General features: G+C 40.8%; 1 protein-coding gene across 1 annotated transcript in view; it reads left to right on the forward strand.

Moving 5' to 3' along the window:
- LOC122565403 (calcium/calmodulin-dependent protein kinase type IV-like) overlaps positions 1 to 20912 on the forward strand; it is a 151295-nt gene that overhangs the window by 122579 nt on the left and 7804 nt on the right. Inside the window, exons 6-8 of the mRNA XM_043721352.2 lie at positions 10135 to 10225; positions 11417 to 11491; positions 19845 to 19920. Coding sequence (XP_043577287.1) covers positions 10135 to 10225; positions 11417 to 11491; positions 19845 to 19920 — 242 coding nt within the window. The remainder of the gene's footprint in view (positions 1 to 10134; positions 10226 to 11416; positions 11492 to 19844; positions 19921 to 20912) is intronic.

Consider the following 20912-nt stretch of genomic DNA (forward strand, 5'->3'; position numbering starts at 1 on the left):
TTCTTAGAAACTTTTCCAGCTAGAATCTTGCACATGGGCAGATTAAATCCATTCCAAGTAGATTTAGAAGATGGGAAGGTAATAAGATTTTACAAAAGGGAATCAATTGGAATTGGAGAAGAAAAAATAAGAAAAAAGGATAGGGAAAGGAGGAAGCAAGAAAACGGGGACACTAATGGAAGGCAAGAGAGAGAAATTTAGGAAGTGAGTTATATTGCTTTTTTTGTTGTGTGAAGGCAGGGTACAATGAACTAAGGTTGATTTTCTTCATAATAAATAAGTTAATAGAGGGGATAAGTGGATGGCTATCTTCCCAAACTCACCTTACCTTTGTATATCGCATTCTCCCACTCACCACAGGTGGAAGTGTTGGCCACTGGCAGACCCTCCAGGTATTCCTGGCAATGGTACCATTTTCAAAGCCCAGCCATGCACCCTGTCAAGCATTGGTAGTCCACAGCTCTCCTGCACAGATCCTGTCAATTGCCCAGACATGTCAGACAGAGGAAAATTGGCATCCCACTTTGTGGATGGACATCTGGAGACCCTGATGGATAGGACATATATGTTTTCACTGTCCTTGGAGCATGTCCTAAGATTTTATTCACTTATGGAGTGCCAGAGGAAAATGTGGTGAGCTGGAATCACCAGGTTATAGTTCTGACTTTCAAGTAGGGTATTGTTGTCATCTAATTTTCTATCCAGCAGTTGGAAGAATAGGAAACTACGTATCATTGAGGTGAGATAACAAAATAGAGTCACAGAGATGTACAGCATGGAAACAGACCCTTCGGTCCTACTCGTCCATGCCGACCAGATATCCCAACCAAATCTAGTCCCACCTGCCAGCACCCAGCCCATATCCCTCCAAACCCTTCCTATTCATATACCCATCCAAATACCTTTTAAATATTGCAATTGTACCAGCCTCTACCACTTCTTCTGGTAGCTCATTCCATACATGTGCCACTCTCTGTGTGAAAAGGTTGCCCTGTAGGTCTCTTTAATATCTTTCCCCTCTCACCCTAAACCTAAGCCCTCTAGTTCTGGACTCCCCAACCTGAGGGAAAAGACTTTGCCTATTTACCCTATCCATGTCCCTCATAATTTTGTAAACCTCTATGAGGTCACCCATCAGCCTCCGACGCTCCAGGGAAAACAGCCCCAGCCTGTTAAGCCTCTCCCTATAGCTCAAATCCTCCAACCCTGGCAACATCCTTGTAAATCTTTTCTGAACCCTTTCAACTTTCACAACATCTTTCCAATAGGAAGGAGACCATAACTGCACGCAATATTCCAACAGTGGCCTAACCAATGTCCTATACAGCTGCAACATGACCTCTCAACTCCTGTACTCAGTACTCTGACCAATAAAGGAAAGCACACCAAACGCCTTCTTCACATCCTATCTACCTGCGACTCCACTTTCAAGGAGCTATGAACCTGCACTCCAAGGTTTCTTTGTTCAGCAACACTCCCTAGGACCTTACCATTAAGTGTATAAGTCCTGCTAAGATTTGCTTTCCCAAAATGCAGCACCTTGTATTTATCTGAATTAAACTCCATATGCCACCTCTCAGCCCATTGGCCCATCTGCTCCAGATCCTGTTGTAATCTGAGGTAACCCTCTTCACTGTCCACTACACCTCCAATTTTGGTGTCATCTGCAAACTTACTAACGGTACCTCTTATGCACGTATCCAAATCATTTATGTAAATGACAAAAAGTAGAGGACCCAGCACCAATCCTTGTGGCACTCCACTGGTCACACGCCTCCGGTCTGAAAAACAACCTTCCACCAACACCCTCTGTCTTCTATCTTTGAGCCAGTTCTGTATCCTTGAGGAGAAAGTGAGGTCTGCAGATGCTGGAGATCAGAGCTGAAAATGTGTTGCTGGAAAAGCGCAGCAGGTCAAGATTCCTGAAGAAGGGCTTATGCCCGAAACATCGATTCTCCTGTTCCCTGGATGCTGCCTGACCTGCTGCGCTTTTCCAGCAACACATTTTCAGCCCAGTTCTGTATCCAAATGGCTAGTTCTCCTTGTATTCCGTGAAATCTAACTTTGCTAATCAGTCTCCCACTAGGAACCTTGTCGAACACCTTATTGAAGTCCACATAGATCACATCTACCTCTCTGCCCTCATCAATCCTCTTTGTTACTTCCTCAAAAAACCCAATCAGATTTGTGAGACATGATTTCCCATGCACAAAACCATGTTGACTATCCCTAATCAGTCCTTGCCTTTCCAAATACATGTACATCCTGTCCCTCAGGATTCCCTCCAACAATCTCCCCATCACCGAGGTCAGGCTCACTGGTCTATAATTCCCTGGCTTGTCCTTATCACCCTTCTTAAACAGTGGCACCACGTTAACCAACCTCCAGTCTTCTAGCATCTCACCTGTGACTATCCATGATACAAATATCTCAGGAAGAGGCCCAGCAATCACTTCTCTAGCTTCCCACAGAGTTCTAGGGTGCACCTGATCAGGTCCTGGGGATTTATCCACCTTTAACTGTTTCAAGACATGCAGCACTTTCTCCTCTGTAATTTGGACAATTTGCAAGATGTCACCATCTATTTCCCTCCAGTCTATATCATCCATATCCTTTTCCACAGTAAATACTGATGCAAAATACTCATTTAGTATCTCCCCCATTTTCTACAGCTCCACACAAAGGCCGCCTTGCTGATCTTTGAAGACCCCTCTTCTCTCCATAGTTACTCTTTTGTCCTTAATGTATTTGTAAAAACTCTTTGGATTCTCCTTAATTCCATTTGCCAAAGCTATCTCATGTCTCCTTTTTGCCCTACTGATTTCCCTCTTAAGTGTACTCCTACTTCCTTTATATTCTTCTTAGGATTCATTCGATCTATCCTGTCTATACCTTCTTTTTCTTAACCAAACCCTCAGTTTCTTTAGTCATCCAGCATTCCCTATACCTACCAGCCTTCCCTTTCACCCTGACAGGAATATACTTTCTCTGGATTCTTGTTATCTCATTTCTGAAGGCTTTTCATTTTCCAGCCGTCCCTTTACATGCGAACATCTGCCCCAATCAGCTTTTGAAAGTTCTTGCCTAATACCGTCAAAATTGGCCTTTCTCCAATTTAGAACTTCAACTTTTAAATTTAGTCTATCCTTTTCCATCATTATTTTAAATCTAATAGAATTATGGTCGCTGGGCCCAAAGTGCTCCCCCACTGACACCTCAGTCACCTGCCCTGCCTTATTTCCCGAGAGTAGGTCAAGTTTTGCACCTTCTCTAGTAGGTACATCCACATACTGAATCAGAAAATTGTCTTGTACATACTTAACAAATTCCTCTCCATCTAAACCCTTAACACATTGGCAGTCCCAGTCTATGTTTGGAAAGTTAAAATTCCCTACCATAACCACCCTATTATTCTTACAGATAGCTGAGATCTTCTTACAAGTTTGTTTCTCAATTTCCCTCTGACGAGAAGGGGATCTATAATACAATCCCAATAAGGTTATCATCCCTTTCTTATTTCTCAGTTCCACCCAAATAACTTCCCTGGATGTATTTTCAGGAATATCCTCCCTCAACACAGCTGTAATGCTATCCCTTATCAAAAATGCCACTCCCCCTCCTTTCTTGCCTCCCTTTCTATCCTTCCTGTAGCATTTGTATCCTGGAACATTAAGCTGCCAGTCCTGCTCATCCCTGAGCCATGTTTCTGTAATTGCTATGATATCCCAGTCCCATGTTCCTAACCATGCCCTGACTTCATCTGCCTTCCCTGTTAGGCCCCTTGCATTGAAATAAATGCAGTTTAATTTATTAGTCCTACCTTGTCCCTGCCTGCCCTGACTGTTTGACTTGCTTCTGTTCTCAACTGTACCAGTTTCAGATTGATCTCTTTCCTCACTATCTCCCTGGGTCCCACCACCCCCTCTCCCCCCCACCCTACCAGTTTATATCCTCACGAGCAGCTCTAGCAAATATCCCTGCCAGTATATTAGTTCCCTTCCAATTTAGGTGCAATCCATCCTTCTTGTACAGGTCACTTCTATCCCAAAAGAGATTCCAATTATCCAAAAATGTGAATCCTTCTCCAATACACCAGCTCCTCAGCCATGCATTCATCTGCTCTATCCTCCTACTCCTGCCCTCACTAGCTCGTAGCACTGGGGGTAATCTAGATATTACCACTCTCGAGGACCTCGTTTTTAAATTTTTGCCTAACTCTCTGTAATCTCCTTTCAGAATCTCAACCTTTTCCCTTCCTATGTCATTGGTTCCAATGTCAACAATGACCTCTTGCTGGCCCTTCTCCCCCATGAGAACATTCTGCACCCTCTCTGAGGCATCCTTGATCCTGGCACCAGGGAAGCAGCCCACCATTCTGCTTTTTCGCTGCTGGCCACAGAAATGTCTGTCTGTACCTCAGACTAGAGAATCCCCTAACACAATTGATCTCTTGGAACCCGACGTACCCCTCGTTGCATTACAGCCAGTCTCAATACCAAAAACTTGGCTGTACATGCTACGTTCCCCTGAGAATCCATCACCCCCTACATTTTCCAAAACAGCATACCTGTTTGAAATGGGTCTATCCACAGAAGACTCCTCCCCTAGGTGCCTACCTCTCTTACTTTTCCTGGAGTTAACCCATCTATGTGACTATATCTGAGACTTTCCCCCATTCCTATAACTGCCATCCATCACATGCTGTTGCAAATTCCTCATCGCTTCTAACTGTCTCTCTAACCAATCCATTTGATCTGATAAGATTCGCAGCCAACAGCATTTATGGCAGATATAATCCGCAGTAACCCTTAAGGTCTCTTTAAACTCCCACATCTGACAAGAAGTACATATCACTCTATTAAAGGCCATATTTGCTCCTTCACAATCTATAGACCCAGAAAATAACACCGTCTTATTCCTCTACAAACACTGCCCCAGGTTAAATTAATAGCTATGGCTTATATTTTAAGTTTAATCATGAGACATATCTCCAAAAACATATAATCAAGAAAGAACCCACTCTACTCACAACTGCCGATTCTATGTAGACCACACTTAAAAACAATGATTAACTTATCTGATTCTGTGCTGCGAACTTCGCCCAACAGTTCCTCCACTCCAATGTCCAGCGATACATGAATTCAAACAGCAAAGGAAAATCACCTCCAGCACCTAACATACCTCAAAAAAGGAGCAGCTGTTACAGCCAGAAATTTTTCCCGTCCTCCATCTTGGATTACCCAGATGGAGCCTCGTCATGCTAACTACCAAGAATCTAATATTGAAGTTGACTACTTGGTTGGAAAATGGGACATTTTGCTCTTGATGGCAGGAGGCTCCTCACTGCCGAACTAATGCAATTCTCCCAACTTTTTTCCAATCCCCATGTTGTTCCATGCCTGAGAAGATTTCAGTTACAGTTTACGCTGAGGGAAAGGCTGCAGAGTTGGAAAAAAACAAGATCAGTGTAACGTCAAGGCAGAAACTTCAGAGGGTACACCAACCTTTCACATATTATTAGAAGTAGTTCTGTCAGCCTCTCAATAGCATTCACAGGAACAGGTTATTAGAATGTCAATGTCACAGCCACTCAAAGGTTTTTAATATTTCACAAATGTTTATTTTTTTTTTCCATTCATTAATGGAATATTAGCTAGCTAGACCAGTTTTTATTGACTATCTCAAATTGCTCAGGATAAGGTGGTGAGCTGTCTTCTTGAACTGCTGCAGTCCTTGAGTTGTCGGCATTTCAACAGTGCTGTCAGGAATTCTGTAACATTTCAGCAATGCTTGATGCAGCATGTTACTCTCAGTTCTTCTGTTCAATGCAAGAGCATGCATGCATGTATGTAAGGACAGAATCCAAATTGACTGTGATACTCTCCTTACTAAATATTTGGAATGAGACTCGAACACAAAGTGTGATCGCTGGGATGCAAAACCCATGCCTTGCCAGCATTCTCCATAACCTATAAACAAGCAAAAGGAAACCAATAACCAAGAGTAATAGTCAGTAAATATAATGGTTTCAATCTTCATTTGATCAGTTATACTGCAGCTTACAACAGGATCAGAATGAATGGACTTGTGAAATAGAGCAAATTTTGCACCTGGAGGATGATGGTTGAATGCAAACTATGGAATCAGATTAATTTTTCATTCAAATGAAATTAAGCAGCCTTGAATCTGATGAAAGTCATTACACAATTGGCTGACATTGAAACATTTGACAGACACCAAACTCAGAGCTTGTCACCACACAAATTATGAAAAAAAGCTTTGTTGTGCACACTGTGCTGCAGATGATGGTAAATTGATTCCATTAGGGCCAATTTTTAGATTATTCAAAAGGCATTCACTTACACAGAATTAAAAATAGCCCCAACAACGGATTGTTTTGAGGAGAATAATGTGGGAGTAATGATTTTTTCTGTCAATACAACATGACTGTAACTTTCCCACAACCACAATTTTGAGCAAAATTGGAATGATGTTCTTTTTCCAAAAGTGTAGCAGAATCTTGTTGAAGCAGCAGGTATCTCATCTGATGGAGTCTGGTGAGAAACCCACTCTGTCTGTCCCCAGAAAAGGCCTGGCAAAACCATGGGGGTAGTAGGGAAAGAAGACAACAGAAGTCCTGTCCAGCAAGAGCTTCCTTCAATCAGGGGGTAATGCTCTGGGGATTTGGTAAAACATGATTCAAAACCCATCATGACAGATGGTGAAATTAATGAAAGAAACTGGAATTGAAAGCCAACCTAATGGTGATTACGAAACCTCTGTCGCTTGTTGTAAAAACCCATCTGGTTCATTGATGTTCTTTGAGGAAGGAAATCTGCCTGTCATAATCTGATCTGGTCTATACGTGACTCCAGAACCACAGAAATGTGGTAGACTCTTAACTGCCCTGTCAACACCATTCAAAGACAAAAAAGGATGATCAGTTGGACCAAACTGATACAAAGTCTAAGAAAGGAGATGAAACTGGATGGACCGCTCAGCATTGATCTATCGGCACCAGAAACAACAGCAGTGACCTAGTCCTGTCAATCTTGCAAAGTTCTCCTTGCTATCATCTGGGGTTTTGTCCATCCTCTGATCAAACAACAGCCTTGAATCATCTTCATGGAATCATACCTTACATAAAATGTCTAAAGACATCACCATCGCTTTCCCTGGGTATGTCCATTAGACCATATATCATTTCCCATCATCAGAACAAATTCAACAGAGGTGGCAACACGGTAGTATACAGTCAGCAGGGAACTGCTCTGGCAGTCCTCCTCATTCGCTCCAAACCCACAAAGTGTCATGTCACCAGGTCAAACATGGGCAAGGAAACCTCCTGCTTATTCCCACCCATCGCAATACCCCCTTCTAGGGCTGATGAATCCAAAATCATCCATGTTCCACACCAACTTGGAGAAGCACCGTGGGAAAAAAGGACATAGAATGTCACAGTTGCTCCATTTTTAATTGAACCAGTGGAGTCCTGACAGTGGGGACAGGGCTGCTAGACTGAGTCTGCAGCAGGAAGGAAAGTAACTATTGTAGTTAGTCAAGCCTGGTCCAGCACAGGGGTATAATTTTCAAAAATCTTACTTCTTTAATTATAGCACCTCATAATTTGTTTAAGGACTGAAGACTGGAATACATGTAGACCTTGTTATCCTGAGTCGGCCCGCTAATGACCAATAGTTTCACAAATAGCAGATGACAGAAAAGGTAACAGCTCCATAAACAGTATCACTACGAATACCAAGGTGTGAGAATCCTGATGACAGAATCTCAAAGCCCAGCCTCTAAGCTTCCCAGGTTTCTGGCCATTTCAGTGGGATTTCAAAATGTGAGCACAAGAATCTGCTAAAACAGTCGGATCCACAATGTCGTGGGGCAAAAATTTTACTCTGGTTGGGAAATTCCCAACTCCACAAACCCAACTTGAGAACAACTCCATTGTTCTAATCTTTAATACTGGGGAATGGGGTCGAAGAGTGTGGTGCTGGAAAAGCACAGCCAGTCAGGCAGCATCCAAGGAGCAGGAGAATCAATGTTTCAACCATAAGCTGTTCATCAGGAATGAACTGGAGAATAGGTGCAAACTGAAGTAGGGCATTCTGCTCCTAGATACAGCATAGAGACAGCCAGAGGGTGGATGGAGAACCAGAGTGTTAACTGATAAAATCTCCGGATGCACCACCCTCCGACACACCCAGTTGCATCTCATTACCGACATGATAACCCCAACCCTTTACCCATTTCAACCATTTCCACATCTCTATTGCAATGCAAGGCCCATAAACTAACTTCAATTGCTTCTCATACCTTCCTTGCCAATCTATGAACTCCAACCACTGTTCATGGTCCTTTATTCCCTCCATGCCGACTCATCTAATCTTCACCATGGGAAGACCTCAGTCCCCATGATGAGATTAAACAATAATTTTCTAAATGTCTATTATAGACTTCACTGTTTTAAAATAAAAATGTCATTGACAAAAGACCATCCAAGAAACTTAAATTCCCTCAATTACTTAATCCCTGATGAGAAAAAGATTTCTTTGAAGTATTTAGTCCCCTATAAAAACCAACACATGTATTCATGCTCCCCCAACCCATTTAAAAACAGCTATAACTTCTCTGGGTTGTGAAAGTTCAAATTTACAGACCTAACACTATCGTAATGAAAAGTTGTAGAAATAGAAAAGGTGCATTAATCATATGATGATAAGCCTCATGCTCATATCAACAAATATTTATTGAAATATCAAGCATAGATGCTTTTCCAAATGCAAGCTGAGTGACTTTTCTTTCTCAAAATTTAAACAAAGAATTTAACTAACTACATCTTCAAAGACCTTATCCAATTTTACACACATTCTGACCTCTGTAAAAGAAGTATGTGACCTCACCCAAGAGATTAATTTATCTCTAAATAATTCTGAGCAGATTCAGACCTTTCCCTCAAATGTCGAAAGCGCAGATATGTTTCATGTTTCAGAAATCTGTGTAACCAAAACTGTTTCTGTTTGAAGGCACCTGACCTTCTTAACTATGCAGCTGTCTCAGTAAAATACCATTGTGTAAAATGCCTCCGGTCCCCATTCCCAACCCCCACCGCCACCCCCATGAAAACAGTTGTTAGCAGTTCCAAGGATAGGAACCTCTGAGTTCTGGGCTGTACTGCTTTTTGAGCTAAGGTACAAAACTACTCCAGCTTTACAAAGGTTTATGTAATAACATCATCCTCCCTCCTGAATGCCACATATAAAATCAATTAAAATTGGCTTGAACAGTCACTGAAACTCGCAATTGTTAAAGCCACAGACTTTACACTTTCTGGTAAAACAAAATCTGTGAAACACTTTTAACCCAATGTAATAAAAACAAAACAACTAAAAGGAGGGAGAGCATTTCCTAGCTCTGTATTTGTATGCAATTCCCAAGCATAGCAGGAATGCAAGAAAGTCAGGCATGCTTTCCAATACACCTTATTTTGGTACAGTCAGTTCTGCTATAATGAGCATTTCTTCAACACAAATTGGCTATAACGCGATTGAAGAACTGAGACTATTACTTGTAGAACGTGAGCCTTCCTTACATATATTGGCTGTAACACAATTTTAGTCCCATTGGTTTAAATGAAGCTGCTATTACATGATCTTTTTATAACACTTGATCACATGGGAACGGGAACTATCACGTTATATCAGGACAGATTGTATTCAGATCTGAGTAAATCTCCCCATGAACCAAAGAGTTTATATATAAATACAAGAAAAGTCATCCCAAAAACACAGGAACAAAGAATAAATCACATTATAGCACATGTGCAATCTTAGCACGGATATCATTACTAAACTTTGCCAACATACTTCAATAATGACCTTTTAAGTTTTAAGACCCTTTCATAATTTTCAACAGCAGTGAAATTCTCTGCTGTGCCAATGCTGGGAAACCTATCTGTTACATCATTGTACAACTGCTTCAAGCAGGAGAGGCTGCAATTTACTGCAATAATCAGAAACAAATATCAGTAGTACATTAGTTGGCCAAAAGCCTTTCAAGTACAAAATTATGGTACTGTTATTTTGTTAATGTGAAATGCTAATTTCTTTTTCAATATCTTTTCAGTATTTACATGAGAATGGAGTGGTACATCGAGACCTGAAACCAGAAAACCTCCTATATGCAGATCTATCATCAGAAGCACCACTGAAAATAGGTAAGCCTCAATGTACATAATCACAAGTAACTGAAGGTTTGCCATACCTAGAAGCTGGGAGAAACTACAGAATTCCTTAGCAATACAGCAGATTTCCTATTCGCTCTGTGAATAGCAAAATTGTCAACAAATTCACAGTCTTGCTAACCATGACAATAGGAAAGTTCTCATACATGTTTAACAAATGTGTTTTGTTTTAAATCCTGTATCTCAGAGTAAAAGCCATTTTCCATATAAGAACTGACTCTCTGATCAAGTGACAGTATGTTGTTCACTGTTGAAGCAACAGAGCTAAGGTCAATTCTGGCTCCACATAACATGCACATACTTACACCTTCTCACAGGAATTATTGGAAAATATTCAGGAAAGATCTCCTGGCCAGGGCTACAGGTCTCCAATTTACATCAGCCCGTTTTAGACACACTTTCTTCATATCTCTGTAATTTATGTTGTGAACATTGGTTTTGAGACCCCGGTTGCTTTCTGTCTCAAACTGAATTTGAAGGTTTCTGAAAAACTCTCCAAATTCTATTTAAATAAAAATACAAAACATCGTAGATTGAATTTGAAAAGAGAAGACTAGTTAATGTTTTAAGTACAGACTGCTTTTACATGTATATGACATTCTGACAAGGAAGATCTAATTTTCTGGGGTACTGTCAATGATTGAGAACATTTTCTCTTGATCTCTACCCAGAATTTTAGATTTTTTAATATACTTGTTTAAGATCATGGACACCACACTGTTTCTGTTTTTATTTTCAGTTTATGTGTAGTTTATTTCTTACTAAAGCCTTATTGAGATAGCCACTATCCTGCAAAAATGCCCAACAAGATTAAAATGCTGTTTCCTCTCTATTTTTCTTGATTTTCTTAACCATATGGAACCTTTCTGATTATAACTAAAAAATTTTTTAAAAATATACTGTTGTCCTTAGCAACAAGAACCATCTGTATTGTTGAGTTACCTGAACCTTTCATCTGTTTCAAAAGGCAGTTATTAAAGTAGATGCACAGATCACTAGTCTGTCAGGTATGAAAATGTTGGCTTTACAGCATTGATGCTACCATTATATTTGATAACTATTCTAGGCAATGACATAGACCTTTGTTCTGACAATAACAACAAACACAAACACGTTGTAAAAATAGAATATTCACCATTGATCCTGTTTTTTTTGTTGATTTAGCTGACTTTGGTCTATCCAAAATTCTGAATGAGCAGGTTACCATGAAGACAGTTTGTGGGACTCCTGGATATTGCGGTAAGTAAGTAGGATTTCACTGAATGTCTAACAAACATTGACATTTTGATGCAAGAATACTTGACCACAAAACTCTAAAAATCATATGCCAAACACTTCCACTGAATTGAGTTTATTTGGATAAAGGGGAGCAAGCAAATCATGCTGAGAGTAAAATGCTCACTTGACAATCTCATATTATTCTACAGGAGCAAATTACCATTTATAATGATAGTGGAATATTCCCATGAGACAGAGAATCAAGGTGATTCAACTACTTAAGTTACTGAATGGCTAACAAATGCATTGTTCTTGTAAAATTGATTAAGTAAAGCACTAATCACCATTCTGTTCCACAGCAGATCCTTTGGTGTCTGGACAATAAAATATAGGAGAAAGCCATTCAGCCCCTTGAATCTGCTTTGTCATTCTGCATCATGATTGATAGCTACCTCAATGTTAAGGTCCTCTGCTTTCCCCTTATCATTGGTAGCTCGAAATCTATCAATCTCTGTCTGGATCTTGCATAATGACTGAGCTTCCACAGCTCTCTGAGGTAGAAAATTTGAAAGAATCACCACCCTCAGACTGAAGATGTATTTCTTCATCTCAGTCCTAAACAGCTTACCTTTCATTCTGTGACTGTGTTCTCTGAGACTAAACCCCACAGGCAGGGAAACCATCTTTTCAGCATCTACACTGACCATCCCTTTATGAATTTTATATATTTCTCATTCTTTTACACTCCAGAGGACACAGGTCCAATCTCTCCTCATGAGGCAGTCCCATCATCCCAGAGAAAAGGTCTGGTGAATTTCTGCTGCAGTGCGTCTACGGCAAGTATGTCCTTCTTTAGACAAGGGGACACCCAGAATACTCGAGGTGTAGTTTCACTAGTGTTCTATATCAGTGAAGCAAGACATTTTTGCTCCTTTACTTACAGCCTCTTGCAATAAAGGTTAACTTAACATTTACCTTTCAAATTGTTTGCTGCATCTGCATTCCAGGTTCAGTGACTTACGATCAAGAACATCGAGGTCCCTTTGGACATCAACACTTTCCAATCTCTTATTATTTATGAAATACCGTACACCTACATTCCTTCTATCAAAGTGAATAACCTCATTTATCCACACTCCACATATTTCAATGGTCATACACTTGCTGACTCAGTAAGGCTTTCTAAATCACTGTATCATAGAATCCCTACAGTGTGGAACAGGCCATTTGACCCATCGAGTTCACCTGACGCTCCGAAGACCATCCAGACCCACCCCCTACCCTAATCCTGTAACCCAGCATTTCTCATGGCCGATCCACCTAACCTACACATCTTTGGATGGTGGGAGGAAACTGGAGCACCTGGAGGAAACCCATGCCATACTTGGTCCAAGTGTTTCAGCTGAAACCAATCTGATTTACTGTGCAAGCCAAGTGCCAGCACAGGATGCTGTTAACACAGGAGGGCCAGCACTACCATTTCTGTTTCGATAGCAGCTTCAATGTAAAGACACATCATGTAAAGGTGCTTCACAGGAGCATTAAAAAAAGAGAAAAACATAATGTTAGGATTCAGCAGGCATTGGTCGGATGGCCAAGTGCTTGGTCAAATATGTAGACTTTAAAGAAGTGTCATAAAAAAGAGGAAAGCGACATAGAGAGAGATTCTGCTTTAGTCAGAAAATTAACAACCATATTCTGCCAACATTTAGATGGGTAGGGCTGGCCACAACAGGCATGGCCCGCTGAAAATGACAATCCTGAAGATGACAATTTTCAAATTATTTCTAGTGATGTGGCACTGATTACTTTCCTTTGGCAGCTTGTTCTACTGTGGAATATGTCCCTCCTCACAATTCAAATCTCTATCAAATTTTATATCATCTGCAAACTTGAAAATGTTACAATTTGTCCTAACATCTATATGTTTTCTAGTCAACCTGTTCAGAGATGTTATCTACACACTTCTGGAGCAGGTGGGACTTGAACCTAGGTCCCTTGGTCCAGAGGTGGGAGTACTACCACTGAATCGCAAGTGTGCCCACAGGCCCCACATCTATATCCTTAATATAAATGGTAAACAGCTGGATACAAGCACTGATCCTTGCAGTACTCCATTAGTCACAGTCTGCCAACCAGAGTATGACTTACTTATTCCGACTGTCTGCTTTATGCCGATAACCAAACCTCAATCCGCACTAGTCTATGACCCCAGTTCCACGTACTTTAATTTTGTTTGCTAACCTCCTATATGGTACTTTATTAGAAGCTTTCTGAAAATCTAAATACACCACATCCACCAGTTCCCCCTTATCAACTCTGCTAAAAAACATGCTTAAAAGAGTCTGTCAGGTTTATCAAATATAAGTATCTCTTCACAAATCGATCAGCTCTACCCTACCTCCTTTTCCTGTTTGCCCATCTCTCTGAAATGGCAAATACCCTTTGTTCCCAGTTGGTGATCCTACTGTCACAATATCTGTAATGACAATTAAATCATACCCTTTTACTTCTACTGGTGCCTTCAATTCATCTATCTTGTTGCAAATGCTGTGTGCATTCAAAGTGCTTTTTAATTCTGCCTTTTCAACACTATTCCTTAATTTGACCTTGGTTGATTCTTGGATTGATTTCTGCTATGTTTCACTTTCCTTTATAACTTCCTCTTAGCTACGCTTAAATCTTCCCTAACATCACTAGCAAATCTCCCCAAAAGGATATTGATCCTAGTCCAGTTAAAGTGTAACCCATCCTCCTTGCACAGATCTCATCTGCCCCGGAACATTCCTAATAGCCCAATCCTCCCTCCTGAACCAGGCACTGGTTTTAACTTTTGCAAGATTGTGCTGAAATTTGCATGTACTTTGCAAATGTAAGACTGTGACAACTCACTCTTGCTACTATGATACCTTTCGTGATATATATTGCAAAATAAATTATCTCTGATCAAAGCCCACCTTTTAACTGAGGAGAAAGAGAAGCTAATGTGGAACTGGTGATCAGAACATTAAGCTCACCTTGCCTTGCCTTTCCAGTGTGAGGTCTGAGTCATTCATTTCTGAGCTTTATTTGAATAGACCACAGTCAACTCCTCTCCAAACCTAGCGCCAATACATGACATCAGGCTTGTAAGCATAAGAAGTTGGCTAAGCCTCAAAGGAGACTCTGGCAGCAGTGCCCAGCAGTCAGTTCAGTGGCGGAAGGGTGGTAGTGCTGGAATGGAGAACAATTGCTCTAAGGAGCAAAGGCCTTCTGTTTCCATGTGGACAGAAGACAGTCGTACTGCCCTCAGGACCATTTTTAGAAACTGCTTACCTTTTTACTGTTCACCTGAGATGCCTTTATGGCAAAAGTGAGGACTGCAGATGCTGGAGATCAGAGTCTAAATTAGAGTGGTACTGGAAAAGCACAGCGGGTCAGGCAGGTAGACGATTTTCCTGCTTCTTGGATGCTGTGCTTTTCCAGCACCACTCTAATCAAGACTGAGACTCCTTTATACCCGCTGTCCTCCGGTCAAGGCTGACCATAGAAAATATAGTCAAGATCAAAATGATATTATGGCTCAACATCTGAATTTCAATGAGGCCTTATTCTACCTGGTGCAAGGGCTTCACTGTCAAAATACTATATAGTTCTGTAAGGGTCTGCATGCTATCTCTTCGTCAGCCATGGTGGTTAAATTCAGGGACTATCATTGCAATGGCAGCTTTAATAATATCCACAATCACATGACTCACTAACTTAAAGCTTTTAAAGATCTTAAAGGACAGAGATTCAGATGGTGCTATCAAACACTGGATTAATATCACAAAGATTTGTTCATACAAATAATGACAATACTTCAAGCAGACTTCGAAATGAGGTAATTGGAGTTATGTAAGAAGCAATTAGGTGATGTGATATGGAAGCTAAGAGTTTGTGTTTTGTCTTTTGCTTGAATGAGCCTAAATAGGCAACATCACATTTACCTTCAGATTAGTTTAATATTGCCATGCATGATGACTGACTGTTAACTACATGTTTAACTTTGTTAAATTTTAAATAAGGCAGGTAGATAAGCTGGTATTGTCAAGGGATTTCCCCAAGAAATGAACCAGCAAATGGCTCTCATCTATTTTGTTGAGTTGAAGCAGGCATAATATGTGAACATAATATGTAGTTATTTCTATCTACAAAGAACAAGGCCCCGTGGATTAATAAATGCAGTATATGTAAGCAAGTGTAACTGGCAATTCTAAATTGGAATTCTCTCTGGATTAGAACACTATATTAGTCTCAGTTGGAACAAATTGCAATCAGTAAACTTTGCTAAAGAGATTATTTTTTACTGTGCATTATTTCTCAGACTGCAGACATGCACACTGTATAATTTTATGCATTAGGCCTTTGCAAAAGCTGATTGTAATGGGAAAGAAATAGAAATTGACATGCATGTAGTGAGAGGCAGTATTATTTTGGCACCTTGAAATTACTGATTATCACCTTTGCTAGAAAGACCACAGCTCACAATTTTGGAGCATCAAAGGTTGGGGACAGCAGGATGAAGTAGGTGATTCGCAGGCAGGGCATGCCAGAGAGAGTTGCTGAGTGAATGATGTCACCAATCTTGCAGGTGCAAACCATGACTGGCACTGGCTGATGGCTGCACATCAATGACATTAACAGTAAGACAAGTAGTTCATGCACTGCCAGATGCAGTCAAATGTGTATGTGCAAATGTTCCCAGTATCCGGCCAATCAGGGTCAGTAATTAAAGTGTAACAAAAAGTCTCAAGGTTTGACAGGAGTGTAATCAAACAAAATTTGATATCAAGCCACAAATGGAGACATTAAGCCTCAAGGAGTATGTTAAAGGACAAGCAAGTGCTAATGAGGCAAAGAGGTATAAGGAAAGAATTCTAGATTTTAAAACTGAGCCAGCTGATGAAACACTTACCAATGATGGTTAAAATAGATATGTGCAAAAGGCCAGAAAATGAGAATAGCAGATTTCTAACGGTTAGTCCATGAATAGATTTGAAAAGAACAATCAGAATTTTAAAATCAAAGCATTGATAGACTGGAACCTAATACAAATCAACAAATGTAGAGGTGATGGATGAAAAGGACTTGCAGCGAGTAAGAATATAATAGCAGAGTTTTGGTGAGCTGAAGTTTATGGAGAGAGGAAGATGGGAGGTTGACCAGGAGAGTATTGGAATAGCCAATCTAAAAGTAACAAAGGCATAAATGAGGCTTTCATTAGAACATACAAGATATATGAAGTAGGAATAGCTGTAGGTTTTTGAAACAAGTATCATCATTCATTACTATAATGGCTGACCTTCCATCACAATTCTGCCTTCTTGCATTATCACTAAATCCTTTAAGTCCATTGGTAATAACTTGTAGTGCACATGAGCTAAGACAGGGGCTGAAATAGATGAAGGGCATGTGCCCGAAACGTCGAATCTTCTGTTCCCTAGATGCTGCCTGACCTGCTGTGCTGTTCCAGCAATAAAGTTTCAGCTTTGATCTCCAGCGTCTGCAGACCTCACTTTCTCCCTGAAATAGATGATGTTATGCATGTGGAAGTAGACAAAGCTGATGATGGAATGGATGTGGGATCAGGAGTTCACCTTGGGCTTATACAGAATTACATGATTCTGAAGCTCAACAATGGTCTGATGGTATAGGTGGCTAAGGAACAGAGCGTCTGGCAGAGAATAAAGACAATGGTTGCACTCTTCAGAACATTTATTTTGAAGAAATTTTCTGTTCAACTAGTACTGGACATCAGACAAGCAACCTGACAAATCAAAGGCAATAGAGGAGTCAAGAGAAAGGCTGGTGAGGTAATCTGGAAGTCATCAGTGTTTATGTGAAAGCTGTATCTCTTTATTTGGGGCAGCATTTAAGTTGACAAATTGGAGCATCCAAGGATAGATCTTTGAGAGGTAGTGGTCAGGACATGAGGAGAAGCCATTGCAAATGATTCTTTGGCTTTGATTGGAAAGATAATCATGAAGCCTGGGACGGCAGTCCTAGCCTGTTTGGCAATGTGGTGGAGGTAATGGAAAAGGATAGTATGATCTACTGTGTCAATTTTATGCACAGGCTGAGAAGCATGAGGAAGAATCATCTTCCATTTGTCATAACCACAGTGGACTTTAATTAAGAAAGATTCAGTGCTATGAGAAGGGTGAAGACCTGTTTTAAACTTTAGAAACATCGACTCATGAGAAAGAACGACATGGATTGAGAGGTGATATGTTTGAAAATTTTTGGCAGAAAAGGGCATTTAAAGCTGGGGAAAGTTTGTAACAACAATAGAGTCAAGGATTTGTTTTTTGAAGAGGTGTATGATAATGGCAGATTTGAAGAGACAGGAGACAGAACCAGAGGAGATGGAATTGTTCACAGCCAAATATCAGCTGACATGAAACCCAGAAGGGGAAGTTAGCTGGAATAGGATCAAGGCAGTAAGAGGTGGGTCTTATTCAGAAGATCAGCTCAGAGAAAGCATGATAACAGATACGAGAGATATTAAAGTGAATGAATGTTGAAACATTGGGAAAGAGGTGCTCACTCATCCTCAAACAGCAGAGTCACAGGAATGCTCAAAGCGCTTTGCATTCAAAATTCTTATTTAAATCAATTTGTGGGTGGCACGGTGGCACAGTCGTTAGCACTGCTGCCTCACAGCGCCAGAGACCCGGGTTCAATTCTCACCTCAGGTGACTGACTATGTGGAGTTTTTGCACATTCTCCTCGTGTCTGCGTGGGTTTCTTCCGGGTGCTCCGGTTTCCTCCCACAGTCCAAAGATGTGCAGGTCAGGTGAATTGGCCATGCTAAATTGTCCGTAGTGATAGGTAAGGGGTAAATGAAGCAGTATGGGTGGGTTGCGCTTCGGCGGGTCGGTGTGGACTTGTTGGGCCAAAGGACCTGTTTCCACACTGTAAAGTAATCTAATCTAATCTAATTGGAGCAGCTCAATTTCTTCTTTTGCCTCTTGTTTGTTTCTTATGTATTGAAAGAAACTTTTACTATCATTTCTCATATTACTGGCTAGCTTACCTTCATATTTGATCCTCTTCTTCTTTATTTCACTCCTTGTTATCCTCTGTTTGTTTTTGTAGTCTTCCCAATCTTCTGATTTCCCAGTGCTCTAGGCCACTTTATAAGCTCTCTCTGTTTCTATGATACATTTCCTGACTTCCTTTATCAGCCACCCCCCCCCCCTCCAGATAATCTTTCTTTCCTTTGGGATGAACCTCTGTACTGTGTCCTCAATTACACCCAGAAACTCCTATCATTGTTGTTGTAATGTCTTCCCCACTAGGCTCTGCTTCCAGTCGATGTTCATCAGTTCCTCTCTAATACCCCTGTAATTACCTTTATTTAATTGTAACGCCATTACATCCGATTTTGCCTTCTCTCTTACAAATTGCAGACTGAACTCTACCATATTATGATCGCTGCCTCCTAAGTGTTTCCTTACTTTAAGATCTTTTATAAAGTCTGACCATTACATAGCACTCAGTCCAGAATAGCCTGTTCTTTTGTGGGCTCCATTACAAGCTGTTCCAAAAGACCATCCTGTAAGCATTCCATGAATTCCCTTTCTTTGGATCTATGAGAGAGTTGGAGGTGAGTTACACACTGCAGTATTCCTAGCCTTGTAGGCTACCTGCTCTTGTAGCCACTGTGCTTATGTGGTGAGTCCAGTTGCGTTTCTGGTCAATGTTAACCCTAGGGATGTTAGTAGTGGGGGATTCAGTGATGGTAACACCATTGAATGTCAAGCAGTGGTGTTTAGATTGTCTCTTCTTGGAGATGGTCATTGCCTGGTTTTTGACTGTTACTTGGCACTTGTCAGCCCAAGCCTGGATATTGCCCAGACTTTTTTGCATTTGAATATGGACTGCTTCAGTATCTGAGGATTCAAAAATGGTGCTGAGTACTGTACAATCATTGACAAACATCCTCGCTTCTGACCTCATGATGGAGGGAAGGTCAATGATGAAGCAGCTGCAGGTGATTGGGCCTAAGATGCTACCCTGAGGAACTCCAGCAGAGATGTTCTGGAGCTGAGATAACTGACCTCCAATAACTGCAACCATCTTTCTATGTGCCAGGCATGACTCCAACCAGTGGAGAGTTTGCCCCCTAACGCTCATCGATTCCAGTTTTGCTCGGGCTCCTCGATGCCACACTAAGTTGAATGCAATCTTGATGTCAAGAGATATCACTCTCACCTCACTGTTTCTCTCTCTGCAGATGCTGCCAGACCTGAATATTTTCCGCACTTTTTATTTTTATTCCTAAAGTTTAACAATATGTATTTAATGCTTAAGTTATTGATGCTATTGGATTATTTTCCATTTTTTTCAGCACCTGAAATCCTGCGAGGCTGCAGCTATGGGCCTGAGGTGGATATGTGGTCTGTTGGAGTCATAACTTACATCTTGTAAGTGTGCTTCAAACATGGTTATACTGTCATGAGTACAGCACCATATTATAATGTTGCAAGGAACTCAGACTCTAGCCACTAATACACAATATGTTTTGTCAAAATTATGGATGCCAAAACATAGGTAACACAAAGCAAACCAACCTTGGGGCTCGATTTCATGCTGGCACTAATTTGATTTGCTAACTTTATTAATTGTAGGCAGTTTCTCAGCTGAATTATTCTAAAGCTGTTGAATTTCATGCATAAATTGTGGTAGCCTGCTGATTAAACCTGTCTAAGCAAATGTGAAAATGAAATGACAGTTTTTAAAAGCCATATGTTTTCTGCAAATTTCAGACATTTTAAGTCTCTTTTTTAACCTTGCTGAAGTTTTTTTCCAGAGTAAATTAGCCACAGTTAAGAAGGTGCTCCTTGCCTTTACCCCCTTCTATACTGATTTCATGTCAGAAGTTTTCAGGAGTTATTTTCTCCTCTGCTTTAACCTTATGTGCACCTACATGAAGTACTCACAACTTTTTCCTCACCATGTTTGATGCTGTTCTACTGAATTAGATGTGGTGCAGCATGAGGTGCCTATTGATGACACTGTTCCATTCTGCCACTACATTTAACATTCCCATAGCAGCTTGCCTGCACAGAGGTAATATCAGGTTTCAGGCCAACCTATTGCTGTCCAGCCTACATATTTGGCCTGGTAGCAGTTGGTCCAGTTCAGCATGAGGATCGCTGCTGACCCAACTCTAACAAAAAATCCCTGTAACCATTACCAGGTTGGCGCACCTTAACCCATAATAAGGTTTGCCTGGTCAGGATACTCTGACAATTGGTCACCATACAGTGAAAGTTCAAGTGTTGTGCTGTGTGATTTGGATGCCTCCTAGGAAGCTGTTGTAATGGATTGGTGGAAAATAGTGAACAGTTTATACCAAAATCTGCTTTCATTGTGTCAAGTTCAAAATCCCAGGCAGAGAAGAGGAAGATGTGAC

Source organism: Chiloscyllium plagiosum, unplaced genomic scaffold, assembly GCF_037043375.1.
Source record: "Chiloscyllium plagiosum isolate Xiang-an unplaced genomic scaffold, Cpla_swu_hap1 HiC_scaffold_28, whole genome shotgun sequence".
Classification (NCBI taxonomy): Eukaryota; Metazoa; Chordata; class Chondrichthyes; order Orectolobiformes; family Hemiscylliidae; genus Chiloscyllium; species Chiloscyllium plagiosum.